General features: G+C 42.3%; 1 protein-coding gene across 5 annotated transcripts in view; it reads left to right on the forward strand.

The window, feature by feature from the left end:
• LOC122564179 (protein CASP-like) overlaps window positions 1-22,517 on the forward strand; it is a 601,305-nt gene that overhangs the window by 531,095 nt on the left and 47,693 nt on the right. For 3 of the 5 annotated variants that reach the window (XM_043718857.1, XM_043718858.1, XM_043718860.1), the window contains one exon: window positions 11,329-11,593. The exons of the other annotated variants lie outside the window; for them this stretch is intronic. In XM_043718857.1, coding sequence (XP_043574792.1) covers window positions 11,329-11,593 — 265 coding nt within the window. The remainder of the gene's footprint in view (window positions 1-11,328; window positions 11,594-22,517) is intronic. 5 annotated transcript variants of the gene reach the window in all.

Below are 22,517 nucleotides of genomic sequence, written 5' to 3' on the forward strand. Positions count from 1 at the left end.
TGGGTGGGTGAGAGGTGTGAGTGGGTGTGGGTGGGTGGGTGTGTGAAAGTTGTGTAGGTGTGGGTGGGGGTGGGTGGGTGTGTGTGGCTGTGTGTGAGTTGTGTATGTGTGTGGGGGTGGGTGGGTGTGTGTGTGAGTTGCGTATGTGTGTGTTTATTAAACTTTGATGTATAGAAAAAGTTAGAAGTCCAGTTGATTCATTGGGACCTACAGCACAGAAGAAAAGGCACTTCGGCCTATCGAGTCTGTGCCAATCAAAAACATTCAGCAATCTATTGTAATTCCATTTTTCAGCATTTGTCCCTTAGCTTTGTACACCTTTGTATCGCAAGTGTACTTATAAATAATTCTTAAATGTTATGAGGGTCTCTCCCTTTCTGGCAGTGATTCCCATCACCATCTGGGTGAAATCAACTCCTTCCTCAAACCCTTCTCTAAACTTTGTAAATCTCAAATAGCCATTGATCCCTCCATCAAGGTTTCTTCTTGTCTATGCCCCTCATAATTTTATTCATCTCAATCACGTCCCCCTTCTGCTGCAAGGTTAACAACCACAATCTGTCCAGTCACCTTTCATCACTAAAACACATTAGCCCAGGCAGCGCCCTGGTAAATCTCCTCTGCACCTTCTCCAGTGCCATTGCTCCCACCCTATAATGTAGATTCCAGAACTGTACACAATTCTCTGGCTGTTGTCTAAGCAATGTTTTACACAGTTTCAGTATAACCTCCCTTGGAAGAAGATACTCAAGGCATTGTTATTAAGTTTGCAGATGACACAAAGGTTGTGTTGAGAAGATGGGGAGGTTACAGAAGGACTTTGAAAGCTGGGAGAATGGGCTATTACAGTAGATTATTTTCTAAATGGGAAAAGGCTTTGGAAATCTGAAGCACGAAGCGGACCTAGTTCAGGATTCAAGGTTAACATACAAGATCATTTGGCAATTAGGAAGGCAAATGCAATATCAACTTTCATTTCACCAGAGCCAGGAAAAGAGAGGCTGGATAATGCTCTGATCAGACTGCATTCAGAATATTATGAGCAGTTTTGAGTCCCATATCTAGAGAAGGATATGCTGACCTGGGAAGACGTCCAGAGGAGGTTTACAAGAATGATCCCAGGATGAAGGGCTTAACATATGAGAACTCGGTGTGTACATGAAGGAGTTCAGAAGCCTGAGGGGTGGAATCTCATTGAAACTTAGATATTGAGAAGCCTGTATTGGTTAGATATGGCAAAGATGTTTCTACTAGTAGGAGGGACAAGGATCTGAGGGCACAGCCTCATAGTGAAGGGATGACCCTTTAGAATTGAGATGTGGAGGAATTTCTTCAGGCAGATGGTGATGGGTCTGTGCAAGGCATTGAATGTATTTAAGACAGAGATGGATAGGTTCTTAATTAGTAAGGGATTAAGGGTTGTGGGGAAAATGCAGGAGAATGGGGTTGAGAAACATATCAGCCAGACCGAGGCAGATCTGCTTGACCAAATTCTGCTCCTATATCTTATTGTCTCACTGCTCTTAAACTTTATGCCTTGTCTAATAAAAGCAAGTAGCTGAAAATGTGTTGCTGGAAAAGTGCAGCAGGTCAGGCAGCATCCAAGGAGCAGGAGAATCGACGTTTCGGGCATGAGCCCTTCTTCAGGAATGGCTTGAGATTCCTGAAGAAGGGCTCATTCCCGAAACGTCGATTCTCCAGTTCCTTGGATGCTGCCTGACCTGCTGCGCTTTTCCAGCAACACATTTTCAGTTCTGATCTCCAGCATCTGGAGTCCTCACTTTCTCCTCCTAATAAAAGCAAGTAACCCACATGCCTTTTTAACCGCTGTATCTACCTGTCCTGCTACCTTAAGGAAACGATGGACATGCACTCCAAGGTCCCTCTGATCCTGGTGCTTTCCAGGATCATTTTCTGATTCAGAAGAGCTCAGTCAACTGGAGAAGGACAAAGGGTTGTGTCTGGGTGCGGATGGGTAAATGAAAGATAATGGTTTAACAGTTTTGAGATTCTTGGCTGCATGCCTAGCAATGAGTCTCTCATTTCTTCAACATTCAAAGTAGCCCTTGAGAAATCTATTTTTTTTTAAAATGCATGCATCATAATGTAGTTCACAACTACATTAAACAAACAGAAAATGTTTGAGCACCCAGCAGATCTGGCAGCACCTGTGGAGAAAGAAACAGTTAATGTTTTGAGTCTGATATGACATTCTTCGTATCTATAATTCTTTTCTTAGTTCATATGAATGATACAGGATTATTACAGCACTTGTATGTTGCGATTTGATTATAACTTGTAATGTTGATTGGTTTTGGGGCAAATGTATAGCTGCATTATGAGTTTTGGAGAATGCATATTACAATACATTATGTAGCGCACTTGTTGCAGATGAATTGTAGCCTGTGCATAGCAATGGTTCTCTATGAAGTCCACAGACCTCAGAAGCTCAGTTTTCAGAGAGCATCTGTAAAATGCTGTTATAGAGAGAATTGGCTTGTGGGTGGATGACATGTGAGTGACTGTTCAGGGAGCCATGGCCAGAGCTTAGATCTCATCACAACAGAGCTATTCAGGGCAGCCTGCTGTTGGTTAAAATGCTGAGCTTTTAATGTATGCCCTTCACACAGTGATCAAGTAGATGTTCATGGTGTCTGTGGCTAATACTGCAGTGTCATTCAAGGAAAGGTCAAAGCTTGCAAAGTAGACCCAGATCATCATTCAGTGAGTTTTGTGGTCATCACATTGTATTTTTAATTAAATAGGATTTTTAATAGGTGCTTTGGGGTGTCATTCTGCTATTCTTTCCACTTTCCACCTCGAAGGATAAGGATAGCAAGTGCATGGAAACACTATGACCTATGAGTTTCCCTGCACATTCTTTAGAACTTTAGAAAGATTAATGTTTGGAACTCCAGTGACTCCGCACCAGCTTTTCAAGAGCACCTAGGGCAGGGCAAGAAATGTTGAGTTTACTATCAATTTGTATTTCTAGCCTCAAGTTTTTGAAACATTTAGCTATCTTATGACAATGATCATTGGTATGGCCAGTACACAGAAAACTATTGTTTATCAGTAATATGTCTATTAATGTGGCATGTATGATGCTAAAGCATGTCAATGAATTCCACTTGAAGGGCTTTGATTAAATGATCACTCCAGATTTATTGACTCTAGTTTAGAATTAATGATTGAGTTATAGTACACAGTTATGACTTTGCTATCAGAGATACATCTGGCCTATGTATCTAGTACACTTAGTCATTCTAAGCCTGGAATTATTTAGGAAATTGTATTAAGTATTACCAGATATGCCGAAAAATTTTCACCATCTTTATAATCTCTTTTTTTTCCATAATCTCTGCGTATCTGCCACTCTTCTTAAAGTTCATTTCCACTGACCATTGATTGTCAAGAGGATATGAGATTTACTGGATTTGTCTCCAGCACAACGTCTTGACACTCTTACTGCTTTGGTTTACTGCTTAGTATCCATATCTCTCTTTTGCCTCTGTGACCCCACCTTCTAGAACTTTACTTCACCTTTTCTTGCTAATTGTCATTTCAGATACCTCCTCAGCAGTTTCCTCTGTGACTAATCTCATTCCTATATCTGCTTAGTATGCATCATTATTCTGAAGAGAAACATTTTGAATTGATTATGCACATCAAAGTTGACAGGCATGAACCGTTGTCTTGTTAAACATGCAAGCAAGAGTTGGGAGTTCCTGATGAAGGGCTAATGTCTAAAACGTCAACTCTCCTGCTCCCTGGATGCTGCCTGACCTGCTGAGCTTTTCCAGCACCACACTCTCTCAACTCTGATCTTCAGCATCTACAGTCCTCACTTTCTCCAAGAATTGGGAGTAGCCCATTCAGCCTATCGAATCTTCTCTGCCACTAAATACAATCATAACTAATAATACTAATAAGATTTGTTGCTCATAGCTACCTCCTGTCTCTCTCTGGACTCTGACACCTGTGTGACAGCTCACGTTTTCATGATAACTGCACCAAAAGTTGAGCCAAAAGCAAGGTGGTAATATGAAGGAGAAATAATAGAAGGTTAAGATGAACAAAATTTCATGATCTGTAATGTGAAGGGGACTGGAATTCAGTACAAATTGCATTCAGTGATGATTTTATCTCACAATCATCTGTAGTACTGACATTGTTTAGTTGATAGTCTAGATTGAGTAGTCATTATTGTTCATTTGGTAGTTCACTTGCAATGAATGACCTATTCATATGGACTCCTTTAACAGTTCCTGTGTGACACCTGATTAGTCACAACCTGTTAAGGAGCAAACACAGAAATAAAGATTATTTAGAACGTGCTTCCGTGACGTGGCATGGCTCAGTGATTAGCACTGTAGCCTCTCAGCACCAGGGACCAGGTTCGATTTCAGCCTCAGCCAGCTGTCTGTGTGGAGTTTGCACATTCTCCCCGTGCCTGCGTGGGTTTTCTCCGGTTGCTCTGGTTTCCTCACACAGTCTAAAGATGTGCCGGCTAGGTGAATTGACCATGGTAAATTGCCCATAGTGTTAGGTGCATTAGTCAGAGGGAAATGGGTCTGGGTGGGTTACTCTTCAGAGGGTCGGTGTGGACTTGTTGGGCTGATGGGCCTGTCTCCACACTATAGGGAATCTAATGTGTGTGGCACAGTCGCTCAGTGGTTAGCACTGCTGCCTCACAGCAACAGGGACCTGTGTTCAATTCCCACCTTGGGCGACTGTCTGTGTGGAGTTTGCACGTTCTCCCTGTGTCTACATGGGTTTCCTCTGGGTGCTGCGGATTCCTCCACATTCCAAAAATGTGCGCGTCAGGTGAATTGGCCATGCTAAATTGCCCAGTGTTAGGTGCATTATTAAGGGGTAAATAAACGGTGGTTTACTCTTTGGAGGATCGGTGTGAACTTGCTGGGCCAAAGGAACTGTTTCCATGCTGTAGGGAATCTAATAAGAATCTGATAAAAATAAAGCACACTGTTATTGTTTATTGCAATGACTTTCAACTATAGAATAAGCCTTTTAAATTACTGAATTGTTTTTTAGGTAGTAAATAAGATTACCCATCCAATTATATTTACTTCCTCATAAAATATGTCAGAGTAGATCTCAGCAGTTGCTCCTTGAATATTTTTAATTATTAGCTTAATAACAGCATAATGCCTTTAACTAATAAAACATCCTGAGATACCCCACAGGGCTTTTCAAACAAAATATTTCACTGAGCCCCGTAGATAGATTTTTAGGGTAAATAGCCAAAAACTTGTTCAAAGTAAAAGGATTTTGAGAAATGTCTTGCAGGAGCAAGGGAAGGTAGAGAAACGGATAGACTTATGGAGGGAATTGCAGAGTTTAGGATCTCAGCAGATGAAGGCACAACCATTATTGGTGAAGTAATCCAAATCAGAGATGACTAGGAATGCAGGTATCTCTGGGGCTCGTATTGTTTTGAGACAGAGATAGGAACAGGTGAGACCATAGAGACATTTGAAAAAAGATAAGAATTTTTTCGTTGAGCATTGCTTGTATAATAGTCAAATTAGTGATGATTGGGATTTAGTGACAGTTAAGATATGGGCAGCAGAGTTTAGGATGGCTTCAGGTTTATGGAATGCAATAAGAAAAGCCATCCAGACCTTTGTTACAACAGCCAAGCCTGGTGATAACAAAGGCATGCATGAGAGTTTCAAAGCATAGAAGTTGAAGCAGGGTTCAATAGTTAGTTGATGTGATGGAAGTGAAACAATGTAGTCTTAGTGATCGTATGATTACACATTTGAAGATTCGTGTTGAGCTCAAGTATGACACTGAGGTTATTAACAGTCTGAGTCAACTTTAGACAGTTACCAGGAAGAGGGATGGAGTCAGGGGAAGCAACAACAGGCAAAGGCTTCAGTCTTCCAATCCTTCGGTACATAGCATTTTTGCTCATGCAGTGCTGGATGTTGAATAAGCAGTCTGATAATTTAGAAACAGTGGAGGAGTTGAGAGAAAGTAAGTCAAAACTGGGTCCAGTCAGCATATATGTGAAAATGAACACAGAGTCCTCAGATCACGTAACAAAAGGCAGTACATAGCTTTGAATTTAGAGGAGACCAGAGGATCCTTCAGGGACTCTGGAGGAAATGGTGCAGGAACAGAAAAAGAAGCCACTCATAGTTTTCAGGCTATGATTGGATAGATAAGAATGGAGTGAGGAGAATGCCATCTCGCATAGCATGAGAGGCACTGGAGGAGGGATAATATGATCAACTCTGTCAGAGGCTGCTGACCTGTTGGTTAGAAAAAACGATTTGCCTTTGTTGCAAATCCATAGGATGTCATTGGTCGCTTTACTACTGCAGAGGTGGAAACCTGATTGGAGGGATTCAAAATAGTTTCAGGAAACATGGACATGGGTTTGAAAGGTAACACACATTCAAGGAATTCATAGAGGAAAGGGAGGTTGAAGAAAGGGGCATTAATTTGAAATATGTCAAGGCTTAGCTTCTTAAGGAGAGCAGTGCCCACAGCAACATTTGAGAAGAGAATGATACACCCGAAAGCAAGAACATTAATCATCTCATCAGGAATGGAATTTACTTAGTTGGTAGTTAAGATGGAAAGGAGCTGAGAGAAATGGAGGTGAACCTCAGGGACAAACTGAGAATCTCAGGGAGGGCATGAGCAATAATTAGAGAGAGACAAGACAAAGAAATGAGTTCAGTATTGGGGGAGGAGAGTCTCCAGGGAAATTAGGCTCAGGAGGCTACAAAACAGGGGCAAGTTAATTTTATGACACTACTTTTATATTAAACAGCAAATTATTCATCTAATTTTCTATGGGTGGATTCTGTATTTCCTTCAAGCCAGCAGCACAGAATCATTGCCTCGTGAAGTGGATTGCTCATTCCTTGTTGTTGGATGAAAATTAGGTGTGCAGAAGAATTGATGAAAGGCTAAGAAGAAATGATTTAATGAATTGTTATGACCTAGAATGTTCTATCTGAATGTGTGGTGGAAGGAGATTCACAAGTAAAGTTGAAAAGTAAATTAGCAAATAGAGTCATAGAGATGTACAGCATGGAAACAGACCTTTTGGTCCAACTCGTCCATGCCGACCAGATATCCTAGATAAATCTAGTCCAATTTGCCAGCATTTGGTCCATTTCCCTCTAAATGCTTCCTATTCATATACCCAACCAGATACCTTTTAAATGTTGTAATTGTACCAACCTCCGCCACTTTGTCTGGCAGCTCATTCCATATGCACGCACCACCCTTGTGTGAATATGTTGCCCCTAAGGTCCCTTTTAAATCATTCCCGACTTGCATTAAAATTATGCCCTCTAGTTTTGAACACCACCCCCCATCCCAGCCCAGGGAAAAGACCTTGTCTAGTTATCCTATCCATGCCTCTCATGATTTTATAAACCTTGATAAATTCACCCCTCAGCCTCCAATGCTTCAGGAAAAATAGCCCCAGTCTATTCAGCCTCTCTCTATAACTCAAACCCTCCCCAAACTTGGCAACATCCTTGTAAAACTTTTCTGAGCTGTTTCAAGTTTCACAATAGCAAGGAGACCAGAACTGCACGCTATATTCCAAAAGAGGCCTAACCAATGTCCTGTATAGCCGCAACATGACCTCCCAACTCCTACACTCAATACTCTGACCAATAAAGGCAAGCATACTAAATGCCTTCTTCACTATCCTATCTATCTGTAACTCTACTTTCAAGGAACTATGAACCTGCACACCAAGGTCTCTTTGTTCAGCAGTACTCCCCAGGACCTTACCATTAAGTGTATAAGACCTGCCCTGGTTTGCCTTTCCAAAAAGCAGCATCTCTCATTTATCTAACTTAAATTTCATCTGCCAAACCTCTGCCTGTTGGCCCATCTGATCAAGATCCCGTTGTAATCTGAGGTAACCTTCTTTGCTGTCCACTACACCTCCAATTTTGGTATCATCTGCAAACTTACTAACCATATGTGTTATGTTCACATCCAAATCATTTATATAAAGGGTGAAAAGCTGTGAACCCAACACCAATCCTTGTGGTCATAGGCCTCCAGTCTGAAAAGCAACACTCGACCACCATCCTCTGTCTTCTACCTTCAAGCTAGTTCTGTATCCAAATGGCTAGTTCTCCCTGTATTCCATGTGATCAAACCTTGCTAACCAGTCTCTCATGAGGAACCTTGTTGAATAGCTTACTGAAGTTCATATAATCACGTCCACCGCTCTCCCTTCAATCCTCTTTGTTACTTTTTCAAAAAACACAATCAAGTTAGTGAGACATGATTTCACATGCACAAAGCCATGTTGATTAATTTTAATGAGTTCTTGCCTTGCCAGTCCTTGTAAACCCTGACCTTCAGGTTCCTAAAGATGGGCTTATGCCCGAAACGTCGATTCTCCTGCTCCTTGGATGCTGCCTGACCTGCTGCGCTTTTCCAGCAACACATTTTTCACCTCAGGATTCCCTCCAACTTGCCTACCACCGATATCAGGCTCATCAGTCTATAGTTCCATTTCCTTACTACATTTCTTAAATAGTGGCACCACGTTAGCCAACCTCCAGTCTTCTGGCACCTCACCTGTGACTATCAATGATACAAATATCCCAGCAAAGGGTCCAGCTATGACTTCTCTAGTTTCCCACAGAGTTCTAGGGTACACCTGGTCAGGTCCCAGGGATTTATCCACCTTCATACACTTTAAGCCATCCAGCACCACCACCGCTGTAACATTGACATTTTTCAATATGTAGCAATTTCCCCAATTTTTTTATTCTAGATTCCTTACTAGACTCCCTACAGTGTGGAAACAGGCCCTTTGGCCCAACAAGTCCACACCGACCCTCCGAAGAGCAACCCACCCAGACACATTTCCTTCTGATTAATGCACCTAACACTATGGGCAATTCACCTGACCTGCACATCTTTGGACTGTGGGAGGAACCTGGAGCACCCGGAGGAAACCCAGGACAATGTGCAAACTTCACACAGACAGTTGCCTGAGGATGAAATTGAACCTGGGACCCTGACACTGTGAGGCAGCAGTGCTAACCACTGAACCACTGTGCCGCCCTTTATCTTCTATATCCTCTCCACAGTAAACACTGATGCAAAATACTCATTTAGTATATCAGCCATCTCCTGCAGTTCCACACATAGGTGGTCTTGCTGATCTTTCAGGGGCCCTGTTCTACCCCTAGTACCCTTTTGTCCTTAATGTTTTGTAAAATCCTTTTGGATTCTCTATAATCCTATTTGCCAAAGCTTTCTCGTGTCCCCATTTTTGCACTGCTGATATTAGATTTTAGATTAGATTACATTAGTGTGGAAACAGGCCCTTCGGCCCAACAAGTCCACACCGACCCGCCGAAGCGAAACCCACCCATACCCCTACATTTACCCCTTACCTAACTACGGGCAATTTAGTATGGCCAATTCACCTGACCCTGCACATCTTTGGACTGTGGGAGGAAACCGGAGCACCCGGAGGAAACCCACACAGACACGGGGAGAACGTGCAAACTCCACACAGTCAGTCGCCTGAGGCGGGAATTGAACCCAGGTCTCTGGTGCTGTGAGGCAGCAGTGCTAACCACTGTGCCACCGTGCCGCCCTGAATACCCTATATGGATAGGGTAAATAGACAAAGTCTTTTCCCTAAGGTGGGGGAGTCCAGAACTAAAGACCATAGGTTTAGAGTGAGAGGGGAAAGATATAAAAGAGACCTAAGGGGCAACTATTTCACGTAGAAGATGGTACGTGTATGGAATGGGCTGCCAGAGGAAGTGGTGGAGGCTGGTACAATTGCAATTTTAAATGGCATCTGAATGGGTATATGAATAGGAAAGGCTTGGAGTGATATGGGCTGGGTGCTGGCAGGTGGAACTAAATTGGGTTGGGATATCTGGTTAGCATAGACAAGTTGGACCGAAGGGTCTGTTTCTGTGCTGTACATCTCTATGACTCTCTAAGTATACTCCTACTGCCTTTAAACTCTTCTAAGGATTAACTCGATCCCTGCTGTCTATATCTGACGTATGCTTCCTTTTTTTTTTGATTGAAACCTCAATTTCTCTAGTCATCCAGCATTCCCTACATCTACCAGCCTTACCTTTCATCCTAACAGGAACATACTGACCGTGAACACTCGCTATCTCATTTCTGAAGGCTTCCTTTTCCAGCCGTCCCTCTACCTGCGAACATCTGCCCCCAATCAACATTTGAAAGTTCTTGCCTAAAACCATCAAAATTTGCTTTCCTCCAATTTGGATCTTTAATTTTTAAATGCAGTCTATCCTTTTCCATCGTTATTTTAAATTAATAGAATTATGGTCGCTGGCCCCAAAGTGCTCCTCAGTCACCTACCCTCCCTTATTTCCCAAGAGTAGGTCAAGTTTTGTAGTAGATTCACATACTGAATCAGAAAATATTTTTGTGCACACTTTACAAATTCCTCTCCAACTAACCTTTTAACACTATGGCAATCCCAGTCTATGTTTAGAAAATTAAAATCCCCTACTAAAACCACCCTATTATTCTTATAGATAACTGAGATCTCCTTTCAAATATTTTTCTCAATTTTCCACTGACTATAGTGAAAAGGAAATATATGTGGAGCTCTGGGGAAACAAAGAAAGTGGGACTGATTGGGTGGTTTATTCAAAGAGCCAGCCTAAGGATCCTGTCCAGTTCTGTGATTCCACAGCACAACCACTAACCTGGCGATGGAGTTATTAATGAACCCTCCTTCCCTTTGACTATTATCTGGCACAGAATGACTTCTATGCCATTCTAATGACCGTAAGATGGTAGAGCAGAAGTAGATTATCCACCCCGAGCAGTATGCTCTGCCATTCAGTGAGATCACGGCTGATCTGATATTCCTCAAATCGACTTGCCTGCCTTTTCCCCATAACCCTTGATTCCTCTGCTGATTAAAAATCTATGTATCTCAGTCTTGAATATATTTAATGACCGAGCCTCAATAGTCCTCTGTGGTAAAGAATTCCATAGATTCACCACCCTCATAGAGAAGAAATTCCTCCCCATGTCTTAAATGTGCAACCTCTTATTCTGAGATTATTCCCTTTGGTTCTGAAATCTCCCACAAAAGGAAACAAAGTCTCCACGTCCACCCTGTCAAGTCCCCTAAGGAATCTTCCATGTGGTGAAACTTCAGGTTCTAAACTCACTTAAAACCAATAATGTTTGATGAACACTTAGTTGTAAGATTAATATGTTTTTTTCTTTAAAAAAATTAAACTATTGCTTTTTCTTAACAATGAGATGAACTGGAAGTTTAATTTTTTGTTTCAGCCTACATGAAACGCCGACATAGCTCAGTGAGTGACGGTCATGGTAGTGACTCTTCAGTTGCTGGGCTTGACTACAGTCAGAGCGCCAGTCCCCAACCACAAGTTCATCTGAAGAAGCCTAGGGTGGTGTTGGCCCCTGAAGAGAAAGAAGCTTTGAAGCGAGCTTACCAGTTAAAGCCATATCCATCCCCAAAAACTATAGAAGAACTTGCTGCTCAGTTGAATCTGAAAACCAGCACTGTCATCAACTGGTTTCATAATTACAGGTGAGTGCCTCTTTGTTACTTGACTTTCAATATGAATGCCCTTAATATTAAGCGCAGCAAGTCAGTGAATGAGAAGCATTCAACAATTCGCACAATGTGCACACTGAAAGGCTCAATAATCAATGTTCATTTCAGGAAAGCTAGGTTTTGTGTAAGTGAGAGAAAGAAAAGACATCCATGAAGAGATTTGTAGAGAGCATTGTAATTTCCACCTAATACTGGCAGATCTACAATACCCAGCTGCACTCTGACACCAGACAGAAAATTTACAAGGAGCCACTATTGAGGCATGAAGGGAGCAAGTATAATCAAGTAAAGAAATATTGCACTTCTTACAATCTCCAGATTCCTCAACATACTTCACAACCAATGAACTGTTAAGCCCAGAGGATGGTGCAAATCAACTGCAACAGGAATGGAGAGACAAGTAGCAAATAGAGAGAAGTTTGAAGTGATGTATTTTTCGCAAAGAGATGGAGAGTGACAATACAGACGTAATGGCACAGTTCAAAAGTTTAAGCACCGACCAATGGATCCAAGTACACAGATTCGCGAACACACAGGACATGTTGGGAGAGCCATTAGCAAAGTATCTCGGATTTCATAAATAGAAATTTTGAATACTAAAGCAGGGAAGATTTACAAAACCTTTACAAAAGCACCAGTTAGGCCACAACTAGTACTGGTCACCACTCTTCAGAGAGGATGCGAGGACATTTGAGAGATTGCAGAGGACACTTACAAGAACGGCTCGAGGAATGAGAGAATTAACTACAAGGTTGGAGAAACGTGGTTTGTTCTCCTTGGAGAAAGTGAGGACCCTGCCACTAGGGATATATTTCCCTCCCCACCCCTATCAGCGTTTCAGAGAGTCCACTACCCCCACACCCCGCGTCTCCCTTGTCAGACCAATCCCCCACCACCACACCTGCTCAAACCCCACTCCTGGCACCTTCCCCTACCACTGCAGGAAGTGCAAAACCTGCACCCACACCTCCCCCTCACCTCCGTCCATGGCTCCAAAGGATTCTTTCACGTCTGACAGAAATTTACCTGTACTTCCATCAATGTCACCTACTGCATGTGTTGCACCCGATGTGGTCTCCTCTACATCAGGGAGTTAGGACGCCAATTTGTGGATCATTTCAGGGAACATCTCTGGGCCACCCGCACCAACCCTACCACTCCGTGGTTGAACACTTTAACTCCGTGGGCGGCACGGTGGCACAGTGGTTAGCACTGCTGCCTCACAGCGCCAGAGACCCGGGTTCAATTCCCACCTCAGGCGACTGACTGTGTGGAGTTTGCACGTTCTCCCCGTGTCTGCGTGGGTTTCCTCCGGGTGCTCCGGTTTCCTCCACAGTCCAAAGATGTGCAGGTTAGGTGAATTGGCCATGCTAAATTGCCCATAGTGTTAGGTAAGGGGTAAATGTAGGGGTATGGGTGGGTTGTGCTTCGGCGGGGCAGTGTGGACTTGTTGGGCCGAAGGGTCTGTTTCCACACTGTAAGTAATCTAATCTAATCTAATCTAAACTCCCCCTCCCACTCCACCAAGGACATGCAGGTCTTGGATCTCCTCCATCACCAAACCTTAACCACCCGACGCCTGGAGGAAGAACGTCTCATCTTCCACCCTGCAACCACACGGGATTAATGTGGATTTCACCAGTTTCCTCATTTCCCCTCCCCCCCACCTTATCCCAGTCCCAAGCCTCCAACTCGGCAGTGCCCTCTTGACTTGTCCATTGTCTTTCCCAACTATCCGCTCCACTCGTCTCTCCGATCTATCACCTTCTCCCCCACCTTCCTCTACTTATTGCATTCTTAGCCCCCCAACCCCTCCCCCCATCTATTTATCTCTCATCCTCCCGGCCCGCAAGCCTCATTCCTGATGAAGGGCTAAAGCCTGAAACGTCGATTCTCCTGCTCCTCGGATGCTGCCTGACCTGTTGTACTTTTCCAGTGCCCCACACTCAACTTAGTTCTCCATGGCGCAAAGAAGTGATTAAAAAGACGTGTACGAGATTATTACTGGTTTGCAGGGATAGGCAAAACCTGTTCCCATTAGCTAATGGTCATCGTTAGCAATGATTCACTAATGATTGTCACCTAAGAAATTCTGTATCCTGTCATGGGTCCTTGTGTTGTTGATGAGCCCATCCTAGAGCTGCATCTTTGTCCAGACATTTGATGGGTGTTTCTGGGAGGTGGAATTGGTATTGGTACATCAACTAGGAGAAACAGATTTAAGGTTTTGGGCAAGAAGTGCAGGAGGATGTGAGGACAGTTTTTGCAGCAAGCGGTCGTCTGTCAGTGGGCGGCACGGTGGCACAGTGGTTAGCACTGCTGCCTCACAGCGCCAGAGACCCGGGTTCAATTCCCGCCTCAGGCGACTGACTGTGTGGAGTTTGCATGTTCTCCCCGTGTCTGCGTGGGTTTCCTCCGGGTGCTCCAGTTTCCTCCCACAGTCCAAAGATGTGCAGGTCAGGTAAATTGGCCATGCTAAATTGCCCATAGTGTTAGGTAAGGGGTAAATGCAGGGGTATGGGTTGGTTGCGCTTTGGCGGGGCGGTGTGGACTTGTTGGGCCGAAGGGCCTGTTTCCACACTGTAAGTAATCTAATCATCTAAAAAAACTTGGTGCCCAAAAGGATGTTGGAAATGGAGATGGTGAATAATTTCAAAAGGAAATTAAGTAGGCACTTTGGTAATTGAGGGGAATAAACTTGGTAGAGTGCAATGGACCTGGACCGATAATGTTGAGTTAATAAAAAATAGAAAGTATTTGAAATACTCAAGGTTGCATAGCAACTGTGGAAAGAAGGAAAGAGAAACAGAGTTGTCTCAGTTCTGAAACACGAGCTCTTGCTTCTGTGTCCAGGGATAATGCTCCAAGATTTAAAAAAATATAGTTATGGTAAAATTAAAGAAATGGTGTACATACACAAAATGTTAATGGACAGAAGATGCCATCAAAAAGGGCATGATTTGAAATTACTGAGCTCATAATTGTAAAGGCTGTGAAGTTCCTGATAAGACAATGAAATGTTGTTCCTCAAACTTATGTTAAGCTTCTTGATGAGTTAATCTGCTTTGGTGGTGTTTGTTGAGGGAGCGGTGTAAGTCTGAACATGAGTCATGCAGAATTGATGCAGAGGGAAAGGTTGGTTGGTCTAAAATTACCCACCCCAAATAATCATGCTTTCAACATGTCCCAATTCCTGAAGAAGGGCTTATGCCCGAAATGTCGATTCTCCTGCTCCTTGGATGCTGCCTGACCTGCGCTTTTCCAGCAACACATTTTTCAGCTCTGATCTCTAGCATCTGCAGTCCTCACTTTCTCCCAATTAGAAAGTGGTCTGGTTCTGTCTGAAGGCAAGTGACAGCATACTCCAGAGGGTCCTTGCTGTCTGGAAACAGACAAACCACTCATTGCTCAAGTCCATTCTTTCCATTATGTTCCCTCGTGCTCCCCAATCTGTTCAAATGAAACTGGATTGAAATAGGAATGTAAGACAGTCCTTTAGTTATTTCGTAGACCCATTACCTCTAAGTCTGTGCTGCTGTAAACTAAATAGGCAAAGGCAAATCTTCTCAATCAACTTCTCAGAAATAATCGTCAAGTTGATAGGCCTAAAGTTCCCTGGTTCATTAGCTAACTCAAGTCTACATAGAGTCACAGTGTCTTGGAGTCATACAACATTGAAACAGACCCTTCGGTCCAACTAGTCCAAGCCAACATGTTCCCAAACTAAACCAAACCCACTTGCCTGCATTTGGCCCTTATCCCTCCAAATCCTTCCTTCATTTACTTATCCACATTTCTTTTAAATGCTGTAACTGTACCTGCATCCACCACTTCCTCTAGCGGTTCATTCCACACATAAATCACTCAGTATGAAAAAAGTTGCCCCTCGTGTCCTTTTTAAAACTTTCTCCTGTCACGTTAAAAATATGCCCCTTGGTTTGAACTCCCCCATCCTAGGGAAAAGACCTTTACTATTCATCTTATCTATGTCGCTAATGATTTTATAAATCTCTGAGGTCACCACCCCCCCAACTTCCTAAGCTTGTGAACAAAGTCCCAGCCTATCCAGCCTAGTTTTAAAAATCAAACCCTCCATTCCTGGCAACATCTTGGTAAACCTTTTCTGAATCCTCTCCAACTTTATAATATCCTTCCTGTGGTAGGGCAACCAGAACATGCACACGGTATTCCAGAAGAGACCTCACCGATGTCCTTTACAACATTATATCCCAATTCCTATACTAAAAGTGTGACCAATGAAAGCGGGTGTGCTGAATGCCTCCTTAACTACCCTTGTCCACCTGTGATGCAAATTTCAAAGAATCATGTATCTAAACTCCTGGATTTCTCTGTTCTGCAACACTACCCAGGACCCTGCCATTAATTCTATAAGTCCTGCCCGTGTTTGTTTTACCAAAGTAAATTAAAGTAAATTAAATCTACCATCTGCCACTCATCAGCCCATTGACGCAATCTTTCACGATCTCTTTATAATTTTAGATAACATTCTTCACTGTCATTTGCAAACTTACTAACTGTGCTTCCTATATTCTTATCCAGGGTCATTTATATAAATGACAAACAAAAATGGACCCAGTACTGATCCCTGTAAAATGCTGCTGGTCACAGGTCTCCAGTCTGAAAAACAAGCTTCCACCACCACCCTCTGTCTCCTACCATCAAGCCAGTTTTGTACATGAACATGAAGTATCCCTGACTGTATTAAGCTATTGCACCTTTCCCATCTTTTTAATCATTCTGGAACAGATAACAATCTGGAACTGAAGCCTAGGGAGCATAGCGATGTTGTCACTGAATGAATAATCTAGAGACTTAAGGCTAATTATTGGGGAAATGAGTTTGAATTCCACTGTGTTCAATTTGGATTTAGTTATTAATGTGGAATTAAAAACCAGTCTAATAATAACCCTAACCCTAACCCTACCTTGAAACCATTTTTGATTGTTGTTTTGAAAAAAAATCTAATTCACTGAAGTTCTTTGGGGAAATATATGTCACATAAAACATCAGAGGTTATAAGGTTAGACAGAGTGTTCTAACTCTCTCATGCCAACAACACTTTTACTTGTCCCCTGTGTATACATGTTAAATTCTCACCCAGTTACACTACTCTGAAACAGGTGGGACTTGACTCCAGGCCTCCCAACTCGGAGGTAGGAGCATGCCACTGCAGCACAAAAACCCTTCTCTCATCCTATTATTTGTTAATTAACATATGATCTTCATCTATTCCCTGTCAAACTCTACTAAATGATAACATGCATTCCTTACTTGGTCTGATCTCCGCATTACTCCAAATGCAGAGAAATATGGTTGACTCTTAAATGACCTTTGAACTAATCAATTGCATCTAACTGCTGCAAAGTCAGATGAAAGAAATGAAACCAATGAATCAAGGCACCAAAAGCTCTAACCTTGTCAACCCTTTGTAGAGCTCCTTACTAACATCTGAGGGATTGGAAGAGCTGTTCCACAGACTAAATAAGCAGCATCCTGACATAGTCATTCTTGCAGAATCATACCTTACAAATAATATCCCACACATCATTAACACCAACCCTGGGTACATCCTGAGCCACTGATAAACCTGTCAGAGGTGGCAGTGCAGTAGTATACAGAAAGTTGCCCTGGAGTTTTCGGCATTGACTTCAGACTCCATGAAGTCTCATGATAACAAGTCAAATAATGGGTCAGAAAGCTGTCTACTGATTAGCACATATTGCTGCCACAGCTGATGAATCAGTACTCCCTCCAATGTTGAACTCCACTTGAACGTCACATTGAGGCTGGCAAGAGGTCAGACTGTATTTCGTATGGGTAACTTCAATGTCCATTAGTAAGAATGACTTTGCAGCACCACTACTGACTGAGCTGGCAAGTCCTAAAGGACATTGCTTCTAGACTGGGTTTGTCACAGGTCTTGAGGTAACCAGCAAAAGGGGAAACCTTATTTGACCTTGTCCTCAATTTACCAATTGCAAATGCATCTTTCCATGTCTGCATTGGTTGGACTAATTACCATGTAATCTTTGTGGAGACAAAGTCCCATTCTCACATTGAGAATACCCTCCAACATGTACATGGCAATACTGTCATGGTGAATGGGTTAAATTTTGAATGTATCAAGCAACTCAAGACTGTGGGCCATCAGCAACTGCAAAATTGTAACATCATAGTCCAGCAATTCCCCATCCTATCATTACCATCAAGCCAGGGGATCAACCACAGTTCAATGAAGAGTGCAGGACAATGTGCCAGAAACAACACCAGGCATACATATCGTCACTGGATGAATAATCTAGAGACCTAAGCGTAATTACTGGGTAAATGAGTTTGAATTCCATGATGGCAGATAGTCAATTTACATTCCAAATAATATAAGCAGCAAATAATAGATATATATCTAAGCAATCGCACTTCCAATGAATCAGATCTAAGTTCTGTAATTCTGCAACATTCAGTTGTGAATGATGTGGACAATTAACTCGCTGGAGGAAGACGTTCCACAAATATCCCCTGTTCAGTGATGATCAGTGCAAAAGATGAGGCTGAATCATTTGCAAGCCTTAAGTGCTGAGTGAATGCTACGTCACAACCTTTTCCTAATGTCCCATTTCAATTCTGGCCATATGACATGAAGACACTAGATGCTGCAAAGGCTTTGGACCCTTGACAACATTCTAGCAATAGTGCTGAGGACTTGTGCTCCAGAATCACCCATGCCCCCAGTGATGCTGTTACAATACAGTTACAACACTAGTATCTCCAAATAATGTAGAAAATTTCTCAGGTTTGTACTGTTCAAAAAAAGCAAGACAAATCCAACCCAACCAACTACCACACCATCAGTATACACACAGTCATCAATAAAGTGTGATTAACTGGTAATATCTGGCTTCACCTGCTCATTGACACCCAGTTTGGCTTCCACCAGGGCCACTCAGCTCCTGACCTCATTACAACCTTGGTTTAAACATGAACCAGAGGTGAGGTGAGAATGATTGCCTTCGTCATCAAGGAGCCCGGGCAAAACTGGAATCAGTGGATACCGGGTGCAAACGCTGCTGGTTGGAGTCAAACCTAGCAGGATGGGATATGGTTGTGGTTGTTGGAGATCAGTTTTCTCAGCTCTAGGTACATCTTTACAGGAATTCCTCAGGGTAATTTCCTTGACCTGACCATCTTCAACTGCTTCATCTATGACCTTCCCTCCATCATAAGGTCAGAAATGATGTTCGTGGATGATTGAAAAACGGTTAGCACTCTTCACAACTCCTCAAATACTGAAGTAATCCGCCTACAAATGAATAAGACACTCAAGTCAACATCCAGATTTCAACTGACAAGTGGCAAATAACATTTACATCACAAAAGTGCCAAGCAATGCCCATCTTCAAAAAGAGAGAATCTAACCATAACTTTATGAATTTTAATGGGATTGCCATTACTGAATTCCTCACTATCAACACCCTGTAGGTTACAATTGGCCTAGAAACTGAACTAGACCAGTAATGTTGGGACTTCTGCAACAAGTAACTCATCTCCTGATTCTTCAAGCCTCTCCATCATCTTTGAGGCACAAGAAAGTAGTGTGATGAAATCCTCTTCACTTGCTTAGATGAATGCAGCTCCAACAATACTGGATTAATTTGACGCCATCCAGGACAAAGCATTTCATTTGGTTTGCACCCCACTTAGCACCCTTCAATGTCCACTCGTTTCACCAATAACAAATAGTGGCTGCAATGTGTATCAAGTACAAAATATAGTAACTCACTGAGCATCCTCAAACACCAACTTCCAAACCTGTGACCTCTATCACCTACAAGACAACGCAAGTTGCCCTCCAAATCACACAGCATCTTGACGTGGAATTATATTGTCATTCGTTCATCGTTGCTAGATCAAAATCCTGGATCTCTCTCCAGCACCAATCTGGTGTAACTTCATGTGGACTGCAGAGACTGAAGAAGGTGCCTCATCATCACCTTCTCAAGGGCAATTAGGAATGGATAATAAATGTTGGCCCAGCCAGCAGTGTGTACAACCTCTGAATGAAATTTTAAAAATTCAGTGCAAAGTACTCTTCATTTTAAATCTAAACATGCTTGATGCAAACATTTTTATTTAGCAGCTCTGCATAACCTGAGAACCATTTTGAATAGTTCCTACTGTCTCTGAGTATCCATGTATGATTCATAATAGTCTTCCAGTTGTAGCCGAAAAAGCTTTTGCTATTGTTGCAGACCATCTTTCCCAATCATTTCTTGGCTATCCTATTGGCTATTTTTGTCTCTTTCAATTGTCCATAGTACCTCTCCCTGCTCTCAGAGTTAAATTCTTTTAAGGTGTAGAATATTTTCTGTTTCAGGCTGATTTCTGGAACAAGTACTATAAAAGGTGGATTGAAAATGCAGCCATTAGATGAGAGAGGCTGGTTTCTTCCAGTACATAAAAGATGGGTATTTGAGATTTCCATCAGTTTTGTGATGTATTGTTTTCGTCCCATTTGCTGCAGTTAGTCTGCAGCAAGACTGTATGTCTGGTCCCAAGCTGCCTATGAGTGTTACATGGGAGATTTGCCAGAAGAATTTTAATCGTTTGTTGCAGTGAAGTAATGACCTAGTTTCCTGGCCTGAAGACCAATCTTGAAAAGCGAGGATATTTACCTTAAATAGAAGAATTTTTTGTTTAGATTTCACAAAATCTGATGTGTAAGTGCTGATGATGTATTTTGCTTTTGTTTTTTAGAGGCTTGAGAAAAGTTTAACAGTGAAAATTAAATAATTCAGTTTGCTACTACAGCAATGTAAACTAGCTAACTGTTGTTATGAATATTTTGGATTATGTTCTGTATAATTGTAGTCTTTATCTTAATCTAGTCTTGCAGGAATCTTTAACATTGTTGTTTGGCATGCTCATCAGAAACATAAGATAATGATAATTAAATCAGTCAATGTTGCTTTCATCTGAGCCTTCAGCTCTGGAATCCCTGCCTCCCACTTACATCTCTCCACTTCTCTATCTTTCTCAGTTCCTCGAAGATGCAATTGACCAGGCTTTAGGTTATCTGTTGCAGTATCTCTTCGTTTGTCTCTATGGCAGTAGTTTATTGACGATTTGTCTGTTAAGTGTCTGAGGTAGACAGGCAGGAGGCTAGAAGAAACGCAAGACATCATCAGGAGGTGGAGAAGTTGATGTTTTGGGTATAACCCTCCCTTGCGTTAGGTGTGCTAGAGTCAGTGCACCTTACCTCATACGATGAAAGTAGTACCCTTGAGATTTGCCTCAATCGAACTGAATCCTTTCAATGTTATAACCATTAATTTCAGTATTGGGGCACTTCAGAATGAAGACAGGCCTGAGTATCACAGTGGTGAACTGCCGATATGAATACCGAAGGCATGACACATGCCTATAACACATCCGATACTTTCATCGCATCTCAAACTCTGTTGCAGGTGTGAAAAAGTTTTAATAACATAGTGAGGTTCATTGTGAAAAGCTGGTACAATTTTATTTGCAGATAAATTAAATTCTAAGTCTTGCAACTAGGAGCTCAGGACTTGAAAGGATGTTTTTTTCCCCCTGCCTAGGGAATCCAGAAAAAAAGGGTAATGATACACGGTAGGCTATTTTGGATTGAGATGAGAAATTTCTTCACTTAGAGGGTGGTCAACTTTTGTAGTTCTTTAACGCATGAAGGTGATGGAAGCAAAGTTACTAAACAGCTTTAAGAATGAAATATATTTCCAGAGACTAACAGAGCAGGAGGATGGTGCTAAGATCATGTTGAATAACATAGATGGTTTGATGGGTAGAATGACTCGGTTTTTCCATTTCTATGTAAGAACCTAACAATTTGCAAGATCTTTCACAAATTACTACCATCTTCAATAGGTGCCCATCTACAACAGTTACTTCATATCTTTAAGAAAGAGACGAGTGTATTAGTTATAGAGTCATAGAGTCATACAGCATGGAAACAGACCCTTCGGTCCAACCCGTCCATGCCGACCAGATATCCCAACCCAATCTATTCCCACCTGCCAGAACCCGGCCCATATCACTCCAAACCCTTCCTATTCATATACCCATCCAAATGCCTCTTAAATGTTGCAATTGTACCAGCCTCCACCACTTCCTTTGGCAGCTCATTCCATACCTGTATCACCCTCTGTGTGAAAAAGTTGCCCCTTTGGTCTCTTTTATATCTTTCCCCTCTCACCCTAAACCCATGCCCTCTAGTTCTGGACTCCTCCGACCCCAGGGAAAAGACTTTGCCTACTTACCCTATCCATGCCCCTCATGATTTTGTAAACCTCTATAAGGTCACCCCTCAGCCTCCGGCGCTCCAGGGAAAACAGCCCCAGCCTGTTCAGCCTCTCCCTGTAGCTCATTCTCCAACCCTGGCAACACCCTTGTAAATCTTTTCTGGACCCTTTCAAGTTTCACAACATCTTTCTGGTAGGAAGGAGACCAGAATTGCACGCAATATTCCAACATTGGCCTAACCAATGTCCTGTACAGCCGCAACATGACCTCCCAACTCCTGTACTCAATACTCTGTCCAATAAAAGAAAGCATACCAAACACTGTCCTATCTACCTGCGAGTCCACTTTAAAGGAGCTATGAACCTGCACTCCAAGGTCTCTTTGTTCAGCAACACTCCCTCGGACCTTACCATTAAGTGTATAAGTCCTGCTAAGAACACCAAATGTTCAACTTTCAATGAATTACACTTTGAGAAATCCATTGAACTTTTGTTCAGATTCTGATATCTTCTATGTAAAAAGCTAGTTTTCTAACCTCCACTTTAATTTCTGTGGTTATCTTAAAGTTGACCCTCGTGTCACTCGTGGAAGTAATCAACAG

The sequence above is a fragment of the Chiloscyllium plagiosum genome, chromosome 28 (assembly GCF_004010195.1).
Source record: "Chiloscyllium plagiosum isolate BGI_BamShark_2017 chromosome 28, ASM401019v2, whole genome shotgun sequence".
Taxonomy (NCBI): Eukaryota; Metazoa; Chordata; class Chondrichthyes; order Orectolobiformes; family Hemiscylliidae; genus Chiloscyllium; species Chiloscyllium plagiosum.